The sequence below is a fragment of the Pollicipes pollicipes genome, unplaced genomic scaffold, assembly GCF_011947565.3.
Source record: "Pollicipes pollicipes isolate AB1234 unplaced genomic scaffold, Ppol_2.1 Scaffold_4002;HRSCAF=4701_pilon_pilon_pilon, whole genome shotgun sequence".
NCBI classification, from domain to species: domain Eukaryota; kingdom Metazoa; phylum Arthropoda; class Thecostraca; order Pollicipedomorpha; family Pollicipedidae; genus Pollicipes; species Pollicipes pollicipes.
Genome location: NW_023596420.1, coordinates 15,487,519 through 15,513,254, shown reverse-complemented (window position 1 = coordinate 15,513,254; position 25,736 = coordinate 15,487,519). Strand labels below are relative to the sequence as shown.

The window sequence follows — 25,736 nt, the reverse complement described above, 5'->3', positions numbered from 1 at the left end:
CGTCCTGAGCTTTGCGCTCCCTACATGGGCATACAAAACATCGCGAAAAAAATATTAGAGAGACCGAGGCATCAAAGTCCTTTGCGGTGTGTGGGGTGGACAGCATCAGGCAACAGGGAACGGCAAGGGAGCGGTGTTTTTTACCGGTGTATGTTATGTTTATTGGACATAAACAATTGGACGTACACATCCACTGATACTTCAGTTGGCCCGATTACGCACCTCAATCTAAAGGCATGTTTTAAACAAAACTAGGAGTCGTTTTGCCCCACCCTATCCTACTTGGGAAAGTGCTGAACATAGCCCCCACTTGCACTAAGCAATCTCTATCACTCTCTTACCATACATTTACACCACTACTGCTTTCTACATATCTACTTCCTGCTACTATTTACGGGGTGCCAAATATTCTGAATCTGATATTCTAAGCCAAAACATCTACGATGTTTCTTGTCCCATGCTAAAATTTCTGTTCTGCTCTGTTCTTCCATGTTTTCACTAGTTTTCCCACGGCCACGTCACCTCAGACGCCACCCATTGGCCAGGAGGCTGGAGCAAAACCAATCCCCAAGCAGATGCTGCCATGCAGCAGCATGATCACATTCAACTTCACGAAAGGCGGTTGAGGCAGTGCTTTCTTGTCCACTCCGTTCCTGCGGATACGACACAAACAGACCCTGCACAAGACAGGTGGTTGAGGCAGTGGTCTCTTGTCCACACGGCTCCTGCGCATACAGCACCTACAAGCTCTGTGCAAGGCAGTCCTTGACACTCGAGCAGTGACTTTTCTGGACCCTCGAAAACGTGGCTTAAAATGCCCTGAGCAGCGCAAAGGGCGACGACTGCATGCCACACCATAGCACAGTTGGCCGGACCGACGTCATGATGTCCCCGAGTGAGCGCGCATGCCATAGGGGTTTTGACCATGTCAGAATCATTGTCTAGCTGCAGCAGAAGTCATGGGCTGCCAGATGCACGGCACACACCGTGTAGTGTTGCAACCCGTAGAACGAAACAGACAGCTGCTGGAAGCACGAGACAGGCAGCGTGGTCGTTAGACTGTGGTAGCGTGCGTTCAGATGTGACGAAACGTTCGCCTCTGCACACTTAGTACAGAAGTTTGTTCATCCATCACGTGTATTCGAGTGTCAATAGTGCAAAAACAAACACCCCTTTCCAGGAACAACGTGACACCCCCTTGCACGTGCTGGCGCTGCCGACATCACCCAACAACCAGCACCCGTCTCGCCTTGCGACCGGTTAGTTTCAAATTTCGCATCAGCGTGTTGAACATATGCGGAGTACTTGTCCCAAGCCGGAGAACACGCATCACGCGCCGCGAAAAGCACAACTACTAAAAGAATAAGATGCAAGTGGCCGATTCCCAAGGCTGGATGACAACACAAGCTCTACAAGCAGCCGTAGGCAACACATCACTACACGGTCTACCGCGTCCGCTCGCCTACTTCTCGCACAGCTGGTCCCAGTCGGACCAGAACTTCGCCTTCATCCGGTCGAAGTACTGGACGAGGTTGTCATGCTTCTGACGCACCTGCAGCTCCACCTCGGGCGCCGTGGCGCACAGCGCCTGCGTCAGACTGGCGAAAGCTGCCGCGTCGTACGCGGTCGCCTCGGAGCCCAGCAGGAACGGCTTCTTGCCCAGGATGTCTGCCAGCGCCTGCAGGTCGCGGTAGAGGAAGAACAGCACCTCCTGCTCAGTGAAGCGGCCCACGCCCTTTATGTACATGGCCTTCTTCATGGAGGCAGAGAAAAAGATGCGATATACGGTCACCATGCGCTTCATCTTCTCCGGTACGATCGTGCGCACGTACTCCATGCGGTCGATGATGTACCGCTTCATGGCCATACAGCCCATGGCGTGCTCATCCAGCATGACCTGCACCAGGCGACCTGTGGCGTGCTGCTCGGGCGAAAGCTTGGCGGTCGCCACCAACGGCCGGTTGAAGTGTTTCTCCAGGTAGTCGAGAATCAGCTCAGAGTCCTGCACTTCCTCCCCGTTGATGGTGATCCAGGGCGACTTGTTCTTGGAGCCCATCGGCTCCTCCGTGTCGATGACGTACGCGATGCCAGCCATGCGGCAGTACGTCTCGATCTTGAGCGCGAACGGCGACATGTTGGGACAGGAGGTGGCGCGCGGGAACGTGTGCAGCACCACCACGTCCTTGCCCTCCTGTTGCCACCGCTGGCGCCGCTGTTGCCGCTTGTACCGGCTGTACAGCTTGAGGCCGAGCCCGACGGCGACGGCGCCGGCCGCCAGCTGCACCAGCCGGCGACCGGTCGGTCCGTCGAGCGCCTCCCAGCACGAGCGGCGCAACCCGCCGTGGCACGGCGGCCCGCCTTGGAACGACGGCCCGCCGCGGAACGGCGGTCCGAAGTTGCCAGCGCTCGACGGTGGTCCGTGCATCGCGTCCGTCAACGGGTTACTCACAGCTGAACTCCTGCAGCGCCGCGCCCGCGCCGACCACACCCGAGAGCGCCTACACACACACCGACGACCGCCCAGACGCCGCCAACTGCCGCCGCGGTCGATCGCCGTGACCTTGAACTGCAGCCGCGCAGAAGCGCAGCCAGACGCGGAGCTCGGGCGGCAAACAGATGGCGCCGCGCGGTGGAGCCGCTCGGACGACGCCGCCGCCACTGTGTGATCCCCGTGATGTAAGGAGCCGGCCTGAAAGCGCGCGGTCATCCTACCTTGCGACAGTGCACCGCGCCCAGGGCGGCGCATCACAGGCTCCCCTCCCCTCCCGGAGCCGGCGCGGCTCCAGCCCACCTTGCGACAGTGCACCGCGCCCCGGGCGGCGCATCACGGGCCCCCCATCCCCTCCTCAAGTCAGCGCGGCTCCAGTCTTCAGAGGCGTGGCAGAGGCGCACCGTTGTTCCCGCACGCACGGATTCTGGCTCCGGGCCAAGGCGTGGGAAGGGCTGGAATGGCGGTCATTATGGCCAAGACGCGGCAGTCGCGTGATAGCTGACCATTGGCGCAGTCCGAGTCTTGGTAGGGTAGGGGCACCGGGCTAGACAAGGTGTTTCTACCCGTGCAAGGCTCGACACCTCAAAAAAGGCAGGGGGTGTAGTTCTGGAAAGGGGCTGTTTTTTCACTTAGCGAGGTAGTAACCAGAACATGCGACTTTGCCTGTTTGTAATTTAATGACGGTGGCTGGGCGCCCGCTAACCAGGGACGTTACTTCGTACACGTTCGGGGGCCTCAGCCCCCTCCCCACACCCCCAATGTTCATCTGGGCCTCCCCCATGATCATCTGAGCCCCTTCCATACATATTAGCCAAAAAGGATTATTGCACCAGACATGCATAAACACCCTGAAATAACATTAACAAGAAACATCGCACAAAAACACATTAACAATAAACACCGAAAAATACATTAACAGTGGCAAGCTAAATACAAACTAGATGCACTCTAATTCATAGCATCCTGCTCATGTGATAGCATCAAAATAACATCTCGTATTCTGTTGGCGCCTAAATATGTTTAAATCCCGCTAACTCACTCATGTTAAGCCGGTTTCCAAATGTTTGACAACTTTTTGACTTCACACCTGGAATGGGATTAACAGCAATTGGCTGCAATATGGACAGCCTTCGAGAAGCACGGGTTGGCCCAGAGAAGCGTACCCCATGTTTCGCTCAACAGTGGCACACGTGTGAGTCGCAAAATGGTGGAGCTGGTGGTATTCGCCAAGCAATCCGATAAGATAACACTACCAACAGTGGATTAGTAATGACTCATTAGTGATTCCACACCGGTCAAATCGTGACAAGATGCTCCCGCTGAGGCACTGGCGGCCCGTCGTATCGGTCGAATCGTCGTCCCATGGTCGCATCACCTCTTCGAATTTTCGACATCTTCTCCTTCAACAGTGCAAAACGTCTGAGTCTCAAGTATATTGAAAATATCTATCTTTGAAACAAGAGTCGTCAAGGCAAACAACCCGATTTGAAAACACTGATCACCGACGACGGCAAAAATAAAGGATAGGGCACTAGGTGGGCACCGCGCGTTAAAGTTTTACACCAACGAATTTCTTATCACAGCCACACGCGCGCTCGACCCCAACCCACCCAAGCTCTGGCCGTCAGACAGCGTCCGGCCGGCCAGCCTCGTCGAGACCTCCGGACGCCTGAGCGGCGCCCCAGCGTCGGCGACCGCGGGCGGCGGCCGGCGCGAGGCTACCCGGCCGGCGGCGCCATGCTGGGACGCAGCGCCGACACCAGCGCCACGCCGCGGCGGACGACGGCGGCCACCGGCGCCGGACAGGTGGTGCTGTCGGCGGTCGCCTCTGCCGCCCGTCGCGCCGCCGAGAAGAGCGCGCGCGTGTGCGGGTTGCGCCGGGACGAGAAGCGCAGCGTCAGGAACCGATAGTAGACGAAGGGCACCGGCACCCAGCTGCGCCCGCTGCACGATTACACAGCCGTCAGCTCACTGGCGGCGGCGAGGCAACGACGGCACGCGGCAAACGACCGACAGGAGGACAGTATCAGTGACGTCTGAATGACCGCAAAAGCACAATCTGTGTGCCTTCAGGAACCTGAATGCCTCCGGCGCACTTAATTAGCACATTCGCTATGCTTTAATGCTCAGTTGTAGTTATGTCGCGACACGCATATGTACAACAGAAGAATAATTTGCAAGGTGAAGGATCAGCGGGCTGCAAATATTCGTGGGGGCTATTAAGAAGGCGTGGGAGCGTCCAAAACGTGTGATCCATATCTTGTCTCAAATTGCATCCTTCGCTCATCTTACGAATACGTTAATCTTAAACTTCTCCGAAATATGGCGGAGGTCATCGCCGCTTGCAACCCCCCCCCCTCCCCGCGGGCTGCCACGCTTACGGTTGCCAATGCGCATCTTGTTTGGTGGTGTCAGACACGTTTGGAGCACACGCAAGCGGGTACTTGAAATGCATTGGAAGGCTCTCCTTCATGCGTCTTTGCAGTTGGAGGTTCCCTGACGTAGTAATCGGGCGCACGGGTGCATATGTTTGTATACACCATGCAGAGGGTTTCACGTTGGCATGTGGTGTTTATCGAGATTTGGCATCGGTCCTTAAAAAGCCCCCCAAAAAGGCGGGCCCATGGTTTGCGGTTGAGCGCGTGTGGCCGGCTCTGCTTTTTCAGATAAACGGTCTGTTCTCTCCTCTGTCCAGCAACGTGCTCTGACCTCGCTACCACGGCCGGGCGGCGTGATCTGACCTCGCTTCCACAGCCGGGCGGCGTGATCTGACGTTGCTACCACGGCTGGGCGGCGTGATCTGACGTTGCTACCACGGCCGGGCGGCGTGATCTGGCGTTGCTACCACGGTCGGGCGGCGTGATCTGACCTCGCTACCACGGCCGGTCGGCGTGATCTGGCGTTGCTACCACAGTCGGGCGGCGTGATCTGACATTGCTACCACGGCCGGGCGGCGTGATCTGACGTCGCTACCACGGCCGGGCGGCGTGAGCTGACGTTGCTACCACGGCCGGGCGGCGTGATCTGACGTTGCTACCACGGCCGGGCGGCGTGATCTGACGTCGCTACCACGGCCGGGCGGCGTGATCTGACGTTGCTGCCACGGCCGGGCGGCGTGATCTGACGTCGCTACCACGGCCGGGCGGCGTGATCTGACGTTGCTGCCACGGCCGGGCGGCGTGATCTGACGTCGCTACCACGGCCGGGCGGCGTGATCTGACGTCGCTACCACGGCCGGGCGGCGTGATCTGACGTCGCTACCACGGCCGGACGACGACATCTGGGTGCGGTTTCTCCCCGTGATGTGAGTTTGGAAAGTGGTTAATTTCACGTTTGGTAATTTCAACGGTTTGGGTGCCTAAGAATGAAGTCGTTATGTTATTTATTTTAAGATGAAAATTATTTATATAGTAAAAGCACACCGTTTTTTACTTCTGTTGATAAAAACGCTACATATATGATGAACCAACCAATTTACGAACTTATATATTGCGCTGCCAGTACCCCAGTGTACCTCTGTCGCGAGATAAGCCTACACACCCATGGCGTATGGCATGCATGACATATAAGTATGTCAATGAATCAGCGATGTCTATTTGCACCAAAATATGAGTGCACCGCACGAATTGGCGTCTGCTGCCCTTCATGCAGAGCCTCAGAGATTATCCCATCCTTTTTGTACTTCTCGCTTGTTACATCAGACGCGTACAGTTTGATAACTACGGCCAGTTGTCTCGAAATCCTTCTGAATACCTCAGAATTTCTATTTGAAGCAGCCGGCCCTGCGGAAGAAATCTTATTTGAATTTATGCTCACCACTATGAAGGAAATACATTACATTTGCGCTGGTTTTTCCTACTTGCATGTTCTGTAATATTTGCAACACATTAAGGTGTCAAAAGGTTTGCGTAATAAAAGCTGCGAAAGCTTGAAACAATACGTTTAGTGAAAAAGATACGCGAACAGGAAGCTTTTATCTCGCGACTTCAACGAAACTTAGTGCCATTTCTTCCTTCTGGCGTTTACCGCAGAGGCTCTTCTCGAGGCGCATTTTGGCTATGGAAATGGAAGTATCACATGATCCATGTGATACTACTGTGGAAGTATCATGTGATCCACTGGTTCAAACTTCAATCAACCAACTTCTCGGTAGCAGGCCGTTGCCCGCCGAGGCAACCACAAGTTGTTTTTTTTTATTTGCACCAGTAGAGATGCGCACGGTTGTTGTCACGATTGCTAGCGCAGTTTACGTAAACTGGACTCGAAGATAGTTGAAATTGAGATCCACACTTTGTCCTGACGTTGCTGAAGCGGTACTGCCCATTGCTATGATTACACGTAAATAGTCCTGGGGTTTCACCGAGAATTCTTTTTCTAAAAAAACCTTGGCTACTCCGTTACCTCCACCAGGCCGATTAAGAAAAAACTCTGACCAGCCACACTTGCATATGAATGGTAAGCAAAGCCGCAGAACTTCCTAGCGCTCCGGAGATTGGTGTAGGCCGGCAAACTAAAAACCAGTGACGGCGACGGAGCTTGTTTCCACAGCGAATGCCATTGGTATCACTCATCCAGCTTTTTACAACGAAGACGGCTGCACCCTACCCACGAACAGCATGGTTCACGTCCCGCGGCACAAACCGGGGACATTACGATACTAAGACTTAGGGCATGCCGCTGCCTCGCCTCAAGCACCGGGTGGCATAGCTACACTCACGCGAACAACAGAGTGATGCAGTAGGGTAGCAGAATGATCTCGGTGAGCGCTACGACCGTGAGGATCGCGTGCGACCGCTGCTCCACCTGTGAGAGCAGGAAGCGCGCCGGGCCGCCACGGCCGGGTCCCAGCGTCTGGCGGCGGGGCGGAGCACAAGTCAAGATGATCAGGTCAGGCCGGTCGGGCGGGACTACCGCAGTGTTGACTTGGACGCGGTTAGACAGTCATCACGACTGACGACGAGATTGGCCGAGATTGGTCGAGATTGACAGCGAGATTGGCCGAGATTGGCCGAGACTTTGGCCGACTGTGCCGTTGAGAACCGAACGGCCAATTCAAGCAACTCAGGACACCGGAGGGAAGAAGAGCCACCATATGCCGTAACAATGACGCAAGCCGACACAGAGTCCCCACACCCCAATGCCAGTTACCCGGGTCGCGGCTGGTCCCTGAATCGGAAGCGCCCCCTCCCCCGAACCTCTCACGTCCAGCAGCTGCAGCAGGTAGGTGTGCGAGTGCAGGAAGCCGAGCAGCGTGGTGGGCACGAGCACGGGCCCCAGCGGCGGCGGGTACAGGAACAGCAGAGCGTACAGCATGTAATGGGTGGCGTCCTCCAGCAGAACGGCAGCGGCGAACTCGCGGCTGAGCCGCGCCGGCGGCAGGCGCAGGCGCAGGCGCAGCGCCGACGTCAGCAGTGCGCCGGCCAGCGCGCCCACGTACGCCGCGCGCGCCGGTCTGCCGCGCAGGGTGCCCGGTCATGCGCCGCCCGGTCAGGCGAGACGCATCGGTGCCGACGCCATGACGTCACCGATCACGGGATGTTGCGGCTCGTGTCAACATCGGTGGCATGCGGTGGTGGTCCGAACAGAGCCAGAACAGTTCGAATGACAAATGAAGTCGAACGGCTCGACACGACCTGTTTGACATCACCGGTTCGACACGAACGGTTCAACACGACCGGCCCGACATCACCGGTTCGACACGAACGGTTCAACACGACCGGCCCGACATCACCGGTTCGACACGAACGGTTCAACACGGCCGGCCCGACATCACCGGTTCGACACGAACGGTTCAACACGACCGGCCCGACATCACCGGTTCGACACGAACGATTCAACACGACCGGCCCGACATCACCGGCTCGACACGAACGGTTCAACACGACCGGCCCGACATCACCGGTTCGACACGAACGGTTCAACACGACCGGCCCGACATCACCGGTTCGACACAAACAGTTCAACACGACCGGCCCGACATCACCGGTTCGACACGAACGGTTCAACACGGCCGATTCGACACAAAAGGTTCGAAAAGACCGAGTCGACACGACCGGTTCAACACGGAGCGTTCGACACGGACGGCTCGACACCAGTGGTGCTCTGATCGGGCTACCGGGGCGTTATCAGAGACATGGGATTCTGATAAGGAGGCCTGGACACTCGTGGTGTTGCCTGCCACTGGCTCCAATACGAAGATCCGGCTGATGGCTGAGTCGCGCGTTATTGGCTGCCACATCATTACGCGCATCCCTGCGATGCCGCACACAAACGTTAAACTACAAACAGTTAAGTACAACGCGCCGGAAGCTAACGGACAGACGCGCTGGGAGCCGTGCCCCCTCCCCCCCCCCCCTCGCAGCAGCCGATGTCTGCACACGACAGCGAGAGCGCCTGGATTAGCAGCCAGGCCCTGGGTTCTCAGCCGCCTAGGAACGCGCGACGGCTCACCCGACCGGCCGTCTCTGCACACCCAGCAAAAATGGCGTGCAGGTATCTGCCGGGCCCGGCCATGCGCGCCGTGTCATCGTCACGACGCCACACCAGAGACGAGACGGTCGGGGAGAACGGACCGGCCAGTCGCCGGCAGGTCGGAGTCAGGGACGAACCGACCGCAGCTCGCAGCCGTCAGGAACAAACCGACCGCAGCAGCCAGCAGCCGCCATGAAGCCCGCTACCCGGACGGTGAGACGTGGACGCACGGCTGCGTGACCTCAGCGAAGCTGGCCTCTTGGGGTCGGGGCATCGGGCATATTGACGACCGCTCTGGACTCTCTAATGAGCCTTGGGTACATCTTTTGGGGAACAGGACCTCGAGGGTCATGACATTTTACCCGATCTTATTCGTTTGGTGGTCTGCCTCATCGCTTGTTTCACACGATGTTTTACGCTTGAGTACCCGGCCAGGATATATGTTTGGCTTCTCTTGAGCGCCAGATGCCAAGCCGTGATCAGTGGCGCCTCCGGGCCTGTTTATCACTCCACAAGCCAACCGCTGAGTCTAAGGAGCGTCTATAATAACTATAGCGAGTGAAGGGTCTGTCGTGATCACAATAATAGGCCCATCCACGGGTGGATCCAGAGGGGGAGAGCTACGGGGCCATGACCCCTTTGGGGCCCATGACCCCGAAGGGGCTCATTGGCTCCAAGGGGGCCCATAGCCGGCCGAAAAGGTGCATTTTTTGGGCAACCAAAAAAAACAAACGTCTATGGATTTCCAGGCGACCGAGGATAGTTGCAAGCGAAGGTGAGGGACCCACGTGAAGTAGAAAAATGCAATGATTGAAAAAGTTCTGAATTTGGAATGTAAGCCTCATTAAATTGTCTAGCGACCTTATGCTGTTTCCGGGGGGCCCATGTGCTCACTTGCAGGGTCATTTCGATCGTTAAGGAGGCCTCTACGTTGCCCTTGATTTCTTTGCATTTTCTCAGAGGGCCCTGCGCTGTTGCTGGGCCCTTCCTGATAGCGTGCCAGAGCACTCTTGTCAATTACGGGCTTTTCCACCGATTCTTTCCAATCGTCAGAAAGGCTCCATACGCTTTTGGGGCCCGATATGTCAGGGTACACTCAGCTGCTCAAGAGCCTTTCATATTAGTCTTGGGTTCTTTCTGCTTGCTCGAAGTGCCTTGTGCTGTTGCTGGGGCTCATACATGCTAAGGTACCGAGAAGCCCGATGCTCAGGCCCCTCTTCTTTGATCGAGGGCCCTTTCCGTTTGATCTCATTTGCGGAGGACTCTTCACGTCTATCGGGTTTTTTTTGTTAACCTGCCCGGACACTTTTGATTAAGAGTGCACGAGCAGACTAGCAGAAAGAGCCTCGATAGGATTGAAAAATCCTTCGCAAATGAGATCAGAGGCAAAAGCCCTCGATTAAAGAAGAGGGCACCTGGGCATCGAGTATCTCGGTGCATTACCTTATATGCGCCCCAGCAACAGCACAAAGCCTCTAAGCAAGTCGAAAGAATCCGAGACTAATATGAAGGGCCCCTGAGTAACTGAGTACACGCTAGCACATGGGGTCAAAATGTGGGGCAAGCGCGTATAGTCTCTCGGGCAAATGGGAAGAATCTGGGAGGGCTTCTGCTCGATCAAGAGTATCCAAGCAAGGTATCAGATAGCACTCCAACAGCAGTGTCGGGGCCTACGAGAAAATACAAAGAGATCATGGTGACGTGGAAGTCTCGTTAGTGGCCGGATTGAACCGGCAAGTGGATACATAGGGCCCCGGCGACAGCGAAACGCCTCTGGACAACGCAATGAACCCCACAATTTTCCCCAATCACTGTTCTCTCAATCGGCCAAAAAAATGACGTCCGCTCACGGGCACAGGCTTTACTTTCGCTTGCAACTCTTCTTGGTTGTCTGGAGTCCCAAAGACGTCCAATTTTGTTACGGTTTGTATGAGAGAACTGCGTCCCTTCGATCGGTTATGGGCCACCTCGAAGCCTCGGTTATGGACTCCCTAGGGTCACAAAGGGGGCATGGTCCCGTGCCCCCCCCCCCCCTCATTCTGAGTCCGTCACTGGCCCGAACAGCTTAATAGATGGGGCCCTGACAGAATATTGGGCCATACATTCACATAAGATGTACCCAAGACACAATATGGAGGGCCCCGGAATGATCCATCGTGCCTGAGTAGGTTAGCAGATGGGGCCCCCAACAAGAGCGCAGGCCCTCCATTCAAAGGAGAAATACTCACGACATAATGTACAGGGCCCCTGAACGACCGAGTTCGCCAGAGCAGCAGCCAGATAAGGCCCTGGCAACAGCGTAGGGTCCTCCATTAAAACAGAAAGTACCAAAGACTCAATGTGCAGGGGCCTCAAACGATCGAGCGTGCCCGGGTAGGTTATCAGACAAGACCCCGACAAGAGCGTAGGGCCCATGCAAGAAGCATCCAAGACCTAGTGTGGAGTGCCCCCGAACAATCGGTGTATTCGAGCAAGTTAACAGATGGGACCACAACAAGATTGCAGGGCTCTCCATTCAAATACGAAGTACCCAAGACCCAATGTAGAGGGCCCCCGAGCGACCAAGTGTGCCTGAGTAGGTTATCAGATAAGAATACAACAAGATTGTAGGGCTATCTATTCAAACACGAAGTACCTAGGACCTAATGCAGAAGGCCCCGAACGATCCAGTGTGCCCGAGTAGGCTACCAGATACGACCACAACAGGATCGCAGGGCTCTCCATTAAAATACGAAGCACCCAGAACCCAGTAAAAAGTAAGCCGAGCTCGACGTGAATAGCCCCTGAGCGATCAAGAATACCCCGGCAAGTTGATACATAAGAACCCTGGCTATGCCGTAAAGAACCTTTCAGGCAAATGGGAAGTGCCCGTGGAAGGCCCCTGATTTACAGGAGTGCCCGACACGCTAACAAGAAGAGGCCCAGCGACAGCGCAGGGTTCTACGGGCAAATGCAAAGAAATTAAGGACAAAAAAGTTAAAAAAGGTAAAAGGCTTCTTAACGATCGGATTGACTCTGCAGCTGGAAACATTGGGTCCCCGGAAGCAGCATAGGGCCCTGGACAGCGGAATGAGCCTTAAAATCTCCCAATTACAGCCCTTCTCAATCACTGAAGAATTATTGTCAACTCGTGGGCCGCTCACTTCCGATTGCTCTGCAACTGTTCTTGCCACTGATCTTGGTTGCCTGGAAGCTCAAAGACGCCCAACTGTGTTGCGTTCGGTGCTGAAAAACTACTTCCGTTCGGCCGGCTATAGGGTCACTTCGGAGCCAACGAGCCTCGTTGGGGCCCAAGGGGGGAATGGCCCAGTACTCTCTCCTGGATCTGTCCCTGCCAGCCCTCACGCCTAAATGACATGTCTACGCTTATGACCAAAGTCATTTGTGAGGACAGGGCATGTAGAGGCCCTGAATAACATCGAAATCTGAAGTGTTGCGGGCACACCCACACAACATGCTGTACCGCTTTCAAAATATCTTTCGTGTACCCAGAGCAGAAAATATCCGTGTTGGCAGGTCGCGAGACACATTTGCCAAAACTCAGTAGGCGTGTCTTTTATTAAAACCTTACGGCTCACCGAAGCAGTGTGAAAGCCGGTTTTGAAGGGCACATGATGATCTGCTGAGATAATCAGATGTGGACGAAATGCGCAGAAAAAGTACATTCGAAGTGGAGAACCCGTTCCCAAACCTTCATAGCGTTCATTTAAAGCCTGCTGAACCCTTACGGATTCTCAAGATTTCATGAATGCAGAAGAAAAAAAGATATGGCAGCTATAGAACATAAAACGTAATATCGCTGGTAGCGTGAGAGCCTGACAGCATCCGTCACCGTGTCGTTCTTAGGCAGTGCGGTGGACCTCGTCTGGGAGCTGCGGTACTCGGCAGATGTGTCTGCTGCTCCTGCTGGCCGGGCTCGTCCGCGGCCAAGCCGAGCCGCTGACCCGACCGGCCGGCACGCCCCGACGCGATCTGAGCCCCCTGCTGCCCCGGGCCGGTGCCCAGTCGCGCGGCCCCAGCGCGCCGCTGGCGGCAGCCGCAGCCTGCGTGCCGTTCGCCTCCATGGCGGGCGCCGCCGCCCGCGCCCTCGCCGGCGGTGGGCCCACCCTCCGGGCCCTCGCCGGCGGTGGGCCCACCCTCTGCACCTTCGCCGACGGCTCCATCGGTGTTGGCATCGCTGAAGCGGTCAGAGCCGGCGAGCCGGCGCCGGCGGTCGCGCTGTCGCCCCTGGCCGAGACGCCGGCGCTGGCGCCGCTGGCGCTGCCGGCCAGCGCCGCCTCGGCGCTGGCGCCGGCGGTGCGCCAGCTGGACGCGCTCGTGCGGATGGAGCTGCAGCTGAGTGACGGCGCGCCGGTGGCGCCCGGCTCGGCCGAGCACGTGCAGGCGCTGCACTACCTGTCGGACGACGACACCCAACGGTCTGGCCGGCTGGCACTGCGCCACCTCATGGTCACGCGCCAGGCGTTGAACAGCTCGACGGCAGCGCCGCGTCGCCGGCCCGTGCAGCGCCGCGTGCCCGGCTGCGACCCGGAGGCGAACGTCGTCTGCGACAGGCAGACGCGCTTTCGCACCGCCGACGGCGCGTGCAACAACCTGAAGGTGAGTGCGAGGTCCCACGCAGCGTTGTACCGTTATGTGAGGACCGTGGGATGAGAACTGATCCGGGCGGCCTCGAATTCTAGTCATTGCGCCACGCTCATCTCCGTCGACCGTATCTGGGAATCTTGGCACGACACCGCCCCCCCCCCCCCCCCCGCCCTGCGCCTGCGAACTTGTGACAGGTCTGGTGAGCCATCTGCCGACCGTGCCTGACTGATACCGCCGGTGGCCGCTGCAGGTTCCGTGGCGGGGCCGCGGCCGCTCCGGCCTGCGTCGACTGCTGGCCAGCACGCACGAGGACGGCGTGTTTAGCCCGCGCGAGCGCGCCGGCGACGGCTCCCGCCTGCGCTCGGCGCGCGCCATTTCGGCGCGCCTGCTGCCAGTCGTCGACGTGGAGGAGGCGCGGCTAGCGCTCAGCTTCGCCGTGTTTGGCGAAGTTTCTGTCGCACGACCTGCAGCAGACGGCCGTGTTCCGGCTGGACGGGCACACGCCGCTCGACTGCTGCGCCGGCGGCGGCGCGCTGCACCCGCACTGCCTGCCGATCGCCGTGGCCGCCGACGACCCGACGTACGGCGCGGCCGGCCGCCGCTGCCTCAGCCTGGCACGCTCGCTGCCGGCCGCCGAGCCGCACTGCCTGCCGCGGCCAGCGGCGCCGCTCTCGCTCGTCTCCGGCTACCTGGACGGCTCGGCGGTGTACGGCGCCGCCGCGGCCGATACGCGCCGTCTGCGCGAGCTCAGCGGCGGCAGGCTGCGCCACAACGGCGGCCTGCTGCCGCCGCGCGCCGCCGGCCGCGAGCCTGGCGAGCGGCGCCGGCGCAGCCCAGCCGGCGCGCCGGCTGCCGTCTCCAACGTGCACTTCAGCCGTCAGGGCCCGTCCGGGCCGGCGCCGTCGCCGTTCAGGGCGAGCGGACGATGGGTTTCCGAGCAGGGTCCTTTCCCCTCCGCGGAGCGACGGCACCGCGTTTCGTTTTAACGTAAATAAACGCGGGCAAGACAACGGCTCATCTGCACAGAGGAGTGGGTTTACGAGTCGTGGATTTGAGAACGACTTTGCCCCACGCAGGCAAGACAACTTGTTCAGTGACCACAGATTTGAGAACGATCTACCTCCACATCTTCAAGAGAACGAGTTCGCTTTGAATGATCGCATATCAGAAAATGACTTCTTTGCTCGAGGGCAAGGAAAACGCTTTTACGGACAGTAGATTTGGGAAACGGTTTTCCTGCACATTTTCTAAGTGAATACGTTTGATGACCGTGGCTTTGATCGCACTTTTGAAAACAATTTCTCAGTTCGAGGGCAAGAAGGCGCAACCACCGATCGCAGAATTGAGGACGATTTCCCCACACGGGAACAAGCGAACAACTTCCAGCGTCGCCGCCCCCCTGTCGCCTCTCAGAGGACCCCAGCATCTCAAATCAGCCGCACCTTGAGCTCCAACGCGCTGCCCTTCCAGCGCCTGCGGTCCTCCGGTACGCCGTCCCGCCAATTAACGCCGCCGCGCGCGGGCGCGACTTCGAGTGCGAGCACTCGGCCTCGTGCCGCCGACGCGACCGCGGCCCGGTCCGACGCCGCTTCGCCGACGCCCGAGCCGACCGACCAGTCATGCGACGCCGGCTGCCGCGGCTGCACGTGCTTCGACGCCGGCAGCCGGCGCGCCAACGAGCAACCGCCAGTGGCACTGCTGCACACGCTCTGGCTGCGCGAGCACAACCGCGTGGCGGCGGCGCTGACGGCGCGGCACCCGGGCTGGAACGACGAGCGCCTCTTCCAGGAGGCGCGCCGCGTCGTGGTCGGCGAGCTGCAGCATATCACCTACAGCGAGTTCGTGCCGCTGGCACTCGGCTTCAAGTACAGCCAGGAGCACGGGCTGCTGCCGCGCGACGCCGGCCACTCGGGCCTGTACAGCGACCAGCTGGACGCCAGCGTGTCCGTCGAGTTCGCCACCGCCGCCTTCCGCTTCGGCCACAGCAAGGTGCAGGACATGATGCGGCTGGTGCAGCGCTCCGGCGCGAAGGAGACAGTCGACCTGGTGGCCAGCCAGTTCGACCCGGCCCTACTCACGCAGCGCGAGCAGTTTGTGCGGTTGGCGCGCGGCTTGATCGACCAGCCGGCAGAACGGACAGATTCCAGCTTCGACGAGGGTGTGCACGGCCGCCTGTTTGGCGCGCTCGACCTGCCGGCCCTCAGTGTGCAGCGTGGCCGCGACCACGCGTTGCCCGGCTACGCCTCCGTGGCTACGCTGTGTCAGGGCCGGGCGGTGGCGGAGTGGGCCGACCTGGAGTCGCTGATGGAGCCGTACGCCGTGGATGGCCTTCGCGCCGTTTACAACAGCCTGCAGGACGTCGACCTTTACGTGGGCGGGCTGCTGGAGCGGCAGGCCGACGGTGCACAGGTCGGCCCCACCTTCCAGTGCATCATCGGCGACGCCTTCTTCCGCCTGCGCTACGGCGACCGCTTCTTCTACGACAACGCCGGTCAGGCGGGTAGCTTCAGCGCGCCGCAGCTGCAGGAGCTGCGCAAGGCGAGCATGGCGCGCCTCCTCTGCGACAACGTGGGCGGCGACTTTGACGGTGTGCAGCCGATGGCCATGCTACGGCCTGACGAGGAGAACCCGATCGTGGCCTGCGGCTCCGAGGCCGTGCCACGACCAGACCTCTCCGTGTTCTGAGTGCTGCCGGCACACGTCGCACGGGAACATCACGGCGGCGTGCTCTCTCTCTCTCTGTCTTCCCGCACACGCCGGTGACTTCAGTGCTGGCCCTTGCTTGTGATGGCCCCTGCTTACTTAGAGGTTCAAACGCTGTGCATGTTAATACCGGCGAATCAAGGAAACTTTGCTCCAACACACTGCAGCGTCGAAAGCTTCACAGGGCGTGTCGGCGTGGGGACGTTGCTTGTTTTTCGAGCTAGTCGTTATCACAATCTAGGAGCGACAGAAACACCAATCCGCAGCTTGCTTTGCATTTAGACCGGTTGAAGGTATTGCATTGTCATCGCATGTGCATACAGGGTCTTGGCCCTGTACGTACAGGCACAATGACGTCGTGCGTTTGGACTGAATTAAACGCTTGCCTGCAACCTTGCAGCCCATGTTTTTAACTTTGATTACTGGACAAGTACGTCCAACTACAAGACATCAACAAACGAAACAGCAAAACAACCGTACAAGAAGCATTGTGCGTGCAAAATATTGCATGCACATTGAGGTGTGTCATCGAGGGGTGAATCTTTTGGAATCAATTGAGGCAAAGTTTTTCCTTGGCACACGCGTTGATGTTAAACTTTCAGGTCTGTGACACCGCGCCGATGTTGATATTCGTGAGGCGAAATCAATTTTTCTTTGACAGGCCCAGAAAACCGCATTCGATACTAGCGCCACCTATTTTACGTACTGGATTTATCCTACAACAAGCCTCAAAGCTACCACTTTCCACACGACTGGTACTTGGCAAATTAAGAATGAAATAATATTATGAACAGCACCAGCAAAACATTGCCAAACAGCTTTTCAGCTAACAATTTGGTAAAGAACAATAATTTTTGATAAAACCAAAAGCTGTGCGGCTATGAGAATGCCCAAGCGGACCGGGTTATGCTCAAGTTTGTTATTGCTAACGCATCATTGTGATGTCGATCTGCAATTTGTGCTTGTTGCGCGGAGATATGGGCTTATTAGTTTAGTTTTGCCGGTACTGCAACATTTCTTTCGAACAAATACTTGCATGAGCATGCCGAAGGCTACAATGGTCGCGCACAAAACATCTTATGACAGACCACCCGGCTCTACTGTCCCGCCACCAGCTGCCGACTACGAGAAAGCCTTGGGCTACATCAAGTAACTGAGCGAATCGAAGAGGAATCTCACTAATACCACCTTCAAGACCGCGACGGTAGAAATCAGAGTACCGTGGACCACCGAAACGATCCCCACTCATGATCTAAAATACTGGACGAAATTGGTCGAGAGGGATTGATATCATCCCAGCAGAGCTATCAGCAAGAAATCAAAGAAAAAAGAGAGTGACACAGCAACGCCGCCACCGCGAAATTCAACAAAGTTCTTGATGTCCGCGAAATGCCAGTGCAAGCCTCAGTGCAGCTTTCCATGCCCAGTTGCCTGCACAGTGCATCAGGAGTAGGTTGCCATGAAGGACGAGTGCAGGCACCAGAATCTTACCCTAGGGTCATATGATCGGGATACGAGTGTGACTACGGAGGCTCGCATGGTGCCGAGGATGACCAGACAACTCCAGGGGCGTCGCGGCTCGGCCGCCAGTGAGGCGGTGTATGCTGCTGAACCTGAGTCGCCTTCCCCGCCGACTGCTGAGCCCGCTCCGCCTGCTAAGCCAGCGCTGGCTGCTAGTGCTGACCCCGAGCCTGCTCCGGGACCAAGTGGTCTCACCGCTGGAGTCAGCTGAGAGCACGGATTCATGTATTCATTCGCGGTTCCGTACAAGATGGTGGTGGAAGATGGTGACGACGCCGTTTGTTCGTTCCGGTTGAGACCACTGCCACTGTAGATTATAACGTCAACGATCTGACTACCACCGCTCTGGCGGTTGACAGCTACAGTGGCCCGAAACGGGTCGCTGCTGCTATCATCGCCTTTCAACAAGACAGCAGAGATGGACTGACTACTCGAAATCAAATGTCGTAGATCCTAAGGAGATCTGCTGCGCAGGAGACAGAGGGAGAAAAGAGGCGGCTCGCCAAAACGCTGGAATAATCCACGAGTCAGGTTTGACCACCCTCTACTCCGACGGTCCGCGAAGGCAGGAGCTACATGAATCACACGGACCAGACGAATGCCATCGAAAAACAGGTGGTTGTCATCACTGAGCCAGTCAGCCGCTAGATGACTCATTTTGCGTCCGAGTTCGGCCGCGCCCTGCACTTGTTCAACGAGCTGCACTCCGTGACCCCGCAGTGCGACGGTCACATCAATGTGCTCCGCTGCGATGGCACCGCCATCAACACCAAAACAACAGGCGACGTGTTCCGGTTGTTTGGACTGGCCATCGAGTCACCCGTACACTGGTTCATCTGCCAGCTGCGTAGCAATGAGCTGCGCCTCCTCCATCTGCTGCTGAGCTTGGACGGCACGACCACGGGATGAATTTTTTTCTGTACCCATCAACAAGATATGTGCCGGAGACGCTTGGGAGAGGGACGTTGTGGCACTCAATCCCAGGTCGGGGCGCGTGCCAAACCTGCCGGTCGACCTGATTCAGCAGCTGAGCACCAACCAGCAGCTGCTGTACCTTCTGGCCTCCGTCATTCGAAAACGCTTTGTCCGAAACGTGGCAGCCCAGCGGCGAATCGGACCATCGAACCATCTCAGGTAAATGTAAGTACGCACTATCTTCGAGTTTATAGCAATGAGTGTTTTAAGTCCAAGTATCAATCGATATTTCGTGTGCTCACTGTTGAGCATTTACTTATTATTAATCATACCGTGTGCCGTAGTATGCCGCATCATTGGCTGGCTGGTTCATGCTGACTAGCATATTTGTTGATATGTATTCCGTCACATTTGAGGAATCTGAATAGCACCATAATTACATACCCTAAGAGGCGCAATAATTTGTGTATGATCTAATGCTCAGTCCGTAGCGAATTGCTCTAATATATTCGCTTTTGTTTTCAAATGGTTGACACTGGCCGCTGGTCTGCTCCTAGCTCACAGCTCTACCGAGACTTCTAGCAGCGCTCTCAAGAACCTCGTCCAGCGCGTGGTCAGCCACTATGTGTCGGTATGGTCCGCCATCGGGCAAAAAAGCGGCTGTGGCTTTGGCTTACGCAACTTGTTCCGGAGCATCGCGCAGCTCCGCGACCTGACGCAGCACACATATGTCACGGCGCTGCCAGTTCTCAAGCGTAACGTTTGCTAGGGTCTGTCCGGAACAGCTGCTGCTGGACATGGTGTGAGAGGAAAACCGCATGTTCGCGAACAGGCGATTCCGATCGTCGCGCCGCTCGTGAACAGCAAATCGAGGGCCTTCTTCAGCCCAGGGTCTTCGTCATCTCAGCGGTAAACTTTGGGGCCGTGATGTACACCGAACTGATTCCCTGGCACGTACCAGTCACACAGCCCGCACTGCGAAACCTCAGCGACTGCGTGCTGCGGAACAAAGTGCAGGCACCGCTGGCCATCTTGCCCTATCTGGCTCACACTAGGAGTGCGACGCAGCGCCGCACTGCCGAGGACGTCTGGGGCTGGAGCTGGAGCTTCGGCAATATGTGGAGCCCAGCTGCGAAGGTATTTCTGCTACTGTGTGATCTCTGCCAACACGCGTTTTAGGTTTCCAGTCTGTGAGCAGTCGCTGTTTGGGCCGGTGCATCGATTACACAGGCTCGGCAAGGAGCAAGATGTGCATGGGGTCACCCTACCGCCCCCCCCCCCTCCCCCCGCCCCCCTCTACGTACGTGGTACATGCTGCAAAACTTACCGTATGTATTAAGTTGTACACCAGACAATATATTCTGAGTCACATCCTAAACGTAGTTCTGTTTGCATCACGTGAGTTGTCTTAGAGAAGTGAGAGCTTAAAGCAATACTAACCAGCATATTCGTACGAGTTCATACTCAACAGCACATAAAGTTTCTGCCAAAAGGCGATCAATGGGGCAATGTCTGATCCACATATTAGACTTAAGACCGGGACATTCCGGTACGACGGCTTAAGGAGCGCTCAGTAGTATCGTTTCTTTACGCAAGGTATTTTGTGTCGCTTGCCGCCCATGGCTTGACGTTACCTGCGGCGGCGGACGACGCCCAGCATTGGGTGACTGCAACGCCGGATGTCGGTTTACGTCGATATTTCGATCGACTCGCACCTCACTAATTTAGGTTTTGGGAAAAGCGTTTGCTATTCCGTGTACTTGCGGATTCCAGCGCCAAAGTATTTCATTGTCTCACTTGGTTTTGTTTCTGATGGCACGCCCTAATGCACATGGTTCAACCCCCTTCCCCCAACCAACGGGTCTTGGCAAGAGCGGACGAAAGTGTCGTTGGCTTACATGAAGGCGGGTAGTGCATATGCTAGTGCAGCAATGATCTGGAGTGTCCTGGAGCAGCACATGACAAACTCCGTCTTGTTTTGCGCCACGTGCTGTTTCAGTGCCGCCAGGCCGGTGCTCGAGGCGGGTGGCGCGCCTCCGCTGTCCACGAACTCGAAATCATCGGGCGGTGGTTCCTGTTCGTCCGCTGACGCCATGCTGAAATAAATAGTACATTTGCGTGGTGATGTCTGCATCACGCGTGACGCGGTGTCAAGCGTAGTGACAGGCGTGCTCGGCAGAACATGCTTCAGATGCCCGGAAACTAGACATTACAAATGTGAACAGACTGCCACCTGGGAGTGGCAGGTGGCAGTCTGTCTGGGGACACGGTTAGTTTACGAACGCGCCGGTGCCGGTGGCGGATCCTCCGTCCGCAGTCAAATCATGAATGCCTTCGAATTCTGACAATGGGCCGGAGTTCAAGCCTGGCTTTGGTGGGTTTTTCCTGGGCCTGCTCGGCCAGGTCGTCGTGTAGCGGGATTAACCATGCACCGACCAGTATCCGTGGTGCTGGATTCGCGTACGTCGCTTTGGGTTCATGACTTTTAGCACGCGCGCAGGTGTTCCGTTGAATACAAAGCGCTCGGGTGGGGGGGGGGGGGGGGACGGGTAGTTTAACCCTCTGAGGTATTACAAATTAAGAGAGCTAGATAGCAGATTCATGAAGCAGGTGGCCCTCTTCGAAAGCTCGTCTGTGTGAATATATAATATGATCCTTAGGGTGTGACATTCGGGTCAGACAAATATCGGCACATGGAACATAAGAAACCAGAAAATGTAGATAAGACCAAAAATATGGTCAAATTCAATACATGTTGTCAAATAATGTCAAATATTGTCGAATATATATATATATATATATATATATATATATATATATATATATATATATATATAGGTCACACAAGGCTATTCTCGAGATCGGTGTCCAAAGTGCTTTCAAACGTCTTCACTCAAACCGCTTTGACCTGGACGCTGCTCCTATAATCCAGTTCAATTCTCTAACGGTCTAAAACAGTCTCAAAACTCCGATGTTGCACCAGTTTGGAAGTTTTCCCTAGAAATGCCTTCGCTGACAACAAGGTCTGACTGCGAACAGCTACAGACCAGCAACCGGGTAAGGCGTATCTAATTTTTCACGCCAAAACATCGGTTATTGGTGACCTGCATCGACCCAAAGTTTGGCGAAGCTATGTTGCATCGATCGAAAGCTTTTCTGGTAAAAACCTTCGCAAGCGAGCGGGGGTGGCGAGGGGATCACCCGAGCGCATGTTGAGGATCCTCAGGCCCGGTGATCCCCCGAAGGCACTGTGTCGCTCCAGGCCGCCAGAGCAGCCCTTTGTTCACCGAGCGTGAGGATTCGGAATAGCATGCACGTGTGCTTCTCCACGGGATACATGGGTTGTTCTCAGAAAGACAAGCACGCCTCCTTTGTTTAACAACGATCCCTGTCTCAGTAAACCACAACCCTGCGTGAAAGGGCTTCATTATAAAACCTTTGCAGGTAATGCCGAACTCTGCTGCAGATTGTTATTGTCCTATTTTTTCAGGACAGGCCCCAGACGGGCGCGCGTAATCAGTGCTTTCCCGACCAAACAATAACTTTTTAAACTACCTCGATGGATGGAGTGACTCACAATGTTCATACGATAAGACTGACTGCGCACTACTCTCGATGGATGGAGTGACTTCCTCGATGGATGGGGTGACTCACATCGTCCATATGATAAAACTGAGCACTTCTTTCGATGGATGGAGTGACTATCTTGAAGGATGGAGAGACTCACATCGTCCATATGATAACACTGACTGCGCACTACTCTCGATGGATGGAGTGACTACCTCGATGGATGGAGTGACTCACATCATCCATATAACACTGACTGCGCACTACTCTCGATGGATGGAGTGACTCACATCGTCCATATGATAACACTGACCGCGCACTGACTCGCAGACAGCATGTGACAGCTATGAAGTGCTCAGGTTCATCCCCGTGATAGTTTGTCTGTCTCCAACAAGTAGGGGAGTCCTATGGAGCTCACGAAGCATGGCGTCGCATGGCGCTATACACATTCTTCGGTACAAAAAATGTATTGTCCAGCTTGAGTGCACAGGGGATTCAACTTCTCCTGCACCGCTGATCCCTCGCCCAGTTCGGCGCCCGCCTCGCGACGGTGGCCCTCCGTGCAGCGCGTGATCGGACTCTCTCCATGTGGTTTTCAATCATCTTGCCGAACGTGCCAGACTTTGGGTTAATCTTGACGAACGTACCCGATTTCATACTTCCCGCGCTATCCGATCCTTGCGCAGTCCGGACAGGGCATAGCCGCCAGTAGAAGTCAATGAAGTACTTCGATGGCTTGACCTCTACTGCTGTTATGGAAGTTCAGCTGTTATTTACCTAGTTTCCCTCTAAGTTGTGATAGGGGGGGGGGGGCTGTTGTCCCAGCTTTCGGAATAAAATGGGTCAAAATGAAACAAGTGCTTCCTGTGGATTTCGGTGTATGTCCAACCCTTGTTCCGCATTTTAACCCGTCTCCCCCCCCCCCCTCTCCACACCTCCCCCCACACTTCTTGTGATAAAGTATAGTCTACAGAATTAACCTCAAAATAGCATTACAAGATGGGGGGGGGGGGAGGCAGAGTGCGCGCTGAGTAGACATGCTTTGCATGGTCTCCGAATAACACACAGCCTTTTACCCTGGACTAGTACAAAAACACTTAAACATAAACAGCGGAGCACGATGTTCAAATATCACTATGAACATTATCCGAAGGATCGATCGAAAAGATATCCGCAGAAGCGTCGGTGAAACGATGAAAACCGATTGCGTGAAGTACCAAACACGTTTAAATTTCGATCAAGCTCTGGGGGCATGGACTTTTGTCTCTCCCCAGTAGACGTGCTTTATTCCAACAAATTAACCTGCTCTGGTTATGAGCCCCCCCCCCCCCCTTTCACTGTCGAGCGGCTACGCCTCCCTGGAATCAAGCACTGGCGGCGCCTCTGCAAGCGCTCCCAGGTGTTCAATGGCGACTGACCAGTCATGGAGCAAGAGCGCAGAACCAGGAGGGGGAGGAAACAGTGGGGGTAGTTCGCCCCCATCCCCTCCCCAACTTGAATGGTGGGGGTCGGCGCCTTTCCCAACTTGGAGGGTCTGTGGAGGGCTCATTCTGGCATGTTAAGGCCCATTCTGAACTGTAACGGGATTATGAAACCTTGTAAAAGTCCATTCTGACCTGTCGAGAGCTCATTCTGGCCTAATAAGTGTCAATTCTGACCAAGAGTGCAATTTTGGGCCCATTTCGGCCCGAAGAGGCCCATTCTGATTTGTAGACGGACCATTATTGACTGCAGAGGATAATTATGGCCTGTGGAAGGCCCATTCTGGCCTACGGAGGGCCCAGTCTGGCTTGTACAGGACCCATTATACCCTGTAGATGATCAGCATGGACTGTAGATGATCAATTTTAACCTGCAGGGCCATTCTGGCCTGTAAGGGGCCCACTCTGGCCTGGTGCACGCGTATTACCGACTGCGGGGGGTTATTCTGGTGGGGGAGGCATTCCGACCAGAAAAGGGTCCATTATGGGCCGCGGAGAGCTCATTCTGCCTTGTAAGGAGCTATTCTGACCTGAAGGGGGCCGTTCTGACTAAAAGAGAGGCCTCTTTTGAATGTATGGGTTCATTGTGGCCAGTAGGGGGTCATACTGACCTGTAGAGAGCCCATTCTAGCCCGTGGAGGGCTCATTCTGGCTTGCAGAGGGCCCATTCTGACACGTGCAGGGCATATCATGGACTATGAGGGCCCCGCTCTGGCCTGCAGAGGGACTGGTTCAGGCCTGTAGATGACTCATTGTTGCCTTTACAGAGCTAATTCTGGCCTACCGAGGGCCTTTTCTGACGCATACAGATACCATTCTGATCTGTAGTGCCTAGTAACCCCAGCTAACCTGTAGATGGCTCATTATTGACTGTATTGGCCCATGCTTATGTGAAGAGGGTCCATTAACTACTTGAATCGCCTATTCTGACTTGTAGAACGCCAACTATTAACTGTAATGCTCCCGTGCCGGACTGCAGATGGCGAATTCTGGCCTGTTTGAGCCCATTCTGACCTGTATAGGACCCATTCTGGCTTGTATGGGCTTTTTTTGATAAGAAAGTGGGTCAATTTGGCCTTTTGAAGTTCGTCCCACAACTTGACCATAATTCCCGCGCCCTTGCATCCTACTTTCGATGCCCCAGTGGCTTACCTGTTCAAAAGGAGCGACTATGTTGTTGACAATTTGGGTATATTTACGTAATGTTAACAGCTAATTTTGTTAATGATTTTCCGGACATTTAAAGACATCTGTACGCGCAAAGACAAGTCGAAAGTTGAGGGTAAACAACTACGCTTTGTCGACAAAACCAACGATTCAGTCAGCTGTTAGTTATCTCAGCAGAAAATAAGAAAAAAAAACATTTGCTTTTCCTACCTATGTTGTACAAACTAGTAAACAAAGCAAGGTTTCTTTTCAATTCAAAAATTTTGACAGCAAAGCAAAAACCTAAAGGTTGCAAGGTGCCAGTCAAGTCCCAATGATATTGTTAAAATGCAAGTGATGAGTAACAAAATGACTTTTTCGTAAACCGTGCCTGGATGGCCGATTAGACACTCTTCACTCTGGCTGGGGGTCAATTTGACCCCCTGAGATCCCAGGAACTAAGAGGACTAGAGACACTAAATCTGCAGTGTGATGGCCTGTACCAGAACTCACTCAGATCAACGTTTCAGGTTCCTAGGCCAGGACATTTGGGTCAAACATGGTCAAATAAGGTCAATCTCCACGTTGGTCTCCACAGTGCCCCAGAACCTAGATGCCTGTTCTAAGCGAAGAATCACATGATCATTTAAGGTCAGTGACCTTGACCTTTCGAAGGTCATGGTGATCAAAACCATACAAGACTGCTTTGAGTTTTGCATCTGAATGAGCGATAAATATTACGCTTGGCAGTATGTTTCTAAAAACGAAATGTTGAAAGTGCCCCGGGCAGTTAGATACAGGGCAACAAAACAGGTTGGCTTTGACCTTGGTCTGACCTTTTAAAATGACCTTAA

General features: G+C 55.4%; 2 protein-coding genes across 2 annotated transcripts; both read right to left on the bottom strand.

Annotated features, from left to right (window-relative positions):
- Window positions 1–1,119: 1,119 nt before the first annotated feature.
- LOC119093666 (failed axon connections homolog) lies at window positions 1,120–2,518 on the bottom strand. The gene has a single exon (XM_037216652.1). The coding sequence runs from the start codon at window positions 2,423–2,425 to the stop codon at window positions 1,463–1,465; it is 963 nt and encodes a 320-aa protein (XP_037072547.1). The 5' UTR covers window positions 2,426–2,518; the 3' UTR covers window positions 1,120–1,462.
- LOC119094146 (transmembrane protein 33) lies at window positions 2,442–25,018 on the bottom strand. Its single transcript, XM_037217221.1, has 6 exons — window positions 24,889–25,018; window positions 20,587–20,784; window positions 7,694–7,943; window positions 7,209–7,342; window positions 4,285–4,435; window positions 2,442–2,498 (listed from the first exon to the last, which is right to left on the bottom strand). Exons 2-6 carry the CDS (start codon window positions 20,781–20,783, stop codon window positions 2,442–2,444), a joined length of 789 nt encoding a protein of 262 aa, XP_037073116.1. The 5' UTR covers window position 20,784; window positions 24,889–25,018.
- Window positions 25,019–25,736: the final 718 nt, after the last annotated feature.

What these genes read in the sequence shown, in the direction of transcription:
- LOC119094146 (XM_037217221.1), bottom strand. Translation starts at nt 20,783, where the DNA reads ATGGCGTCAGCGGACGAACAGGAACCACCGCCCGATGATTTCGAGTTC. An exon ending in TATGCACTACCCGCCTTCAT is followed by an intron (nt 7,944 to 20,586) that starts GTAAGCCAACGA and finishes CCTGCGCGGCAG; the next exon opens with ACCGGCGCGCGCGGCGTACG. An exon ending in GCACCACCTGTCCGGCGCCG is followed by an intron (nt 2,499 to 4,284) that starts GTGGCCGCCGTC and finishes GTGTGTGTGTAG; the next exon opens with GCGCTCTCGGGTGTGGTCGG.
- LOC119093666 (XM_037216652.1), bottom strand. Translation starts at nt 2,425, where the DNA reads ATGCACGGACCACCGTCGAGCGCTGGCAACTTCGGACCGCCGTTCCGC.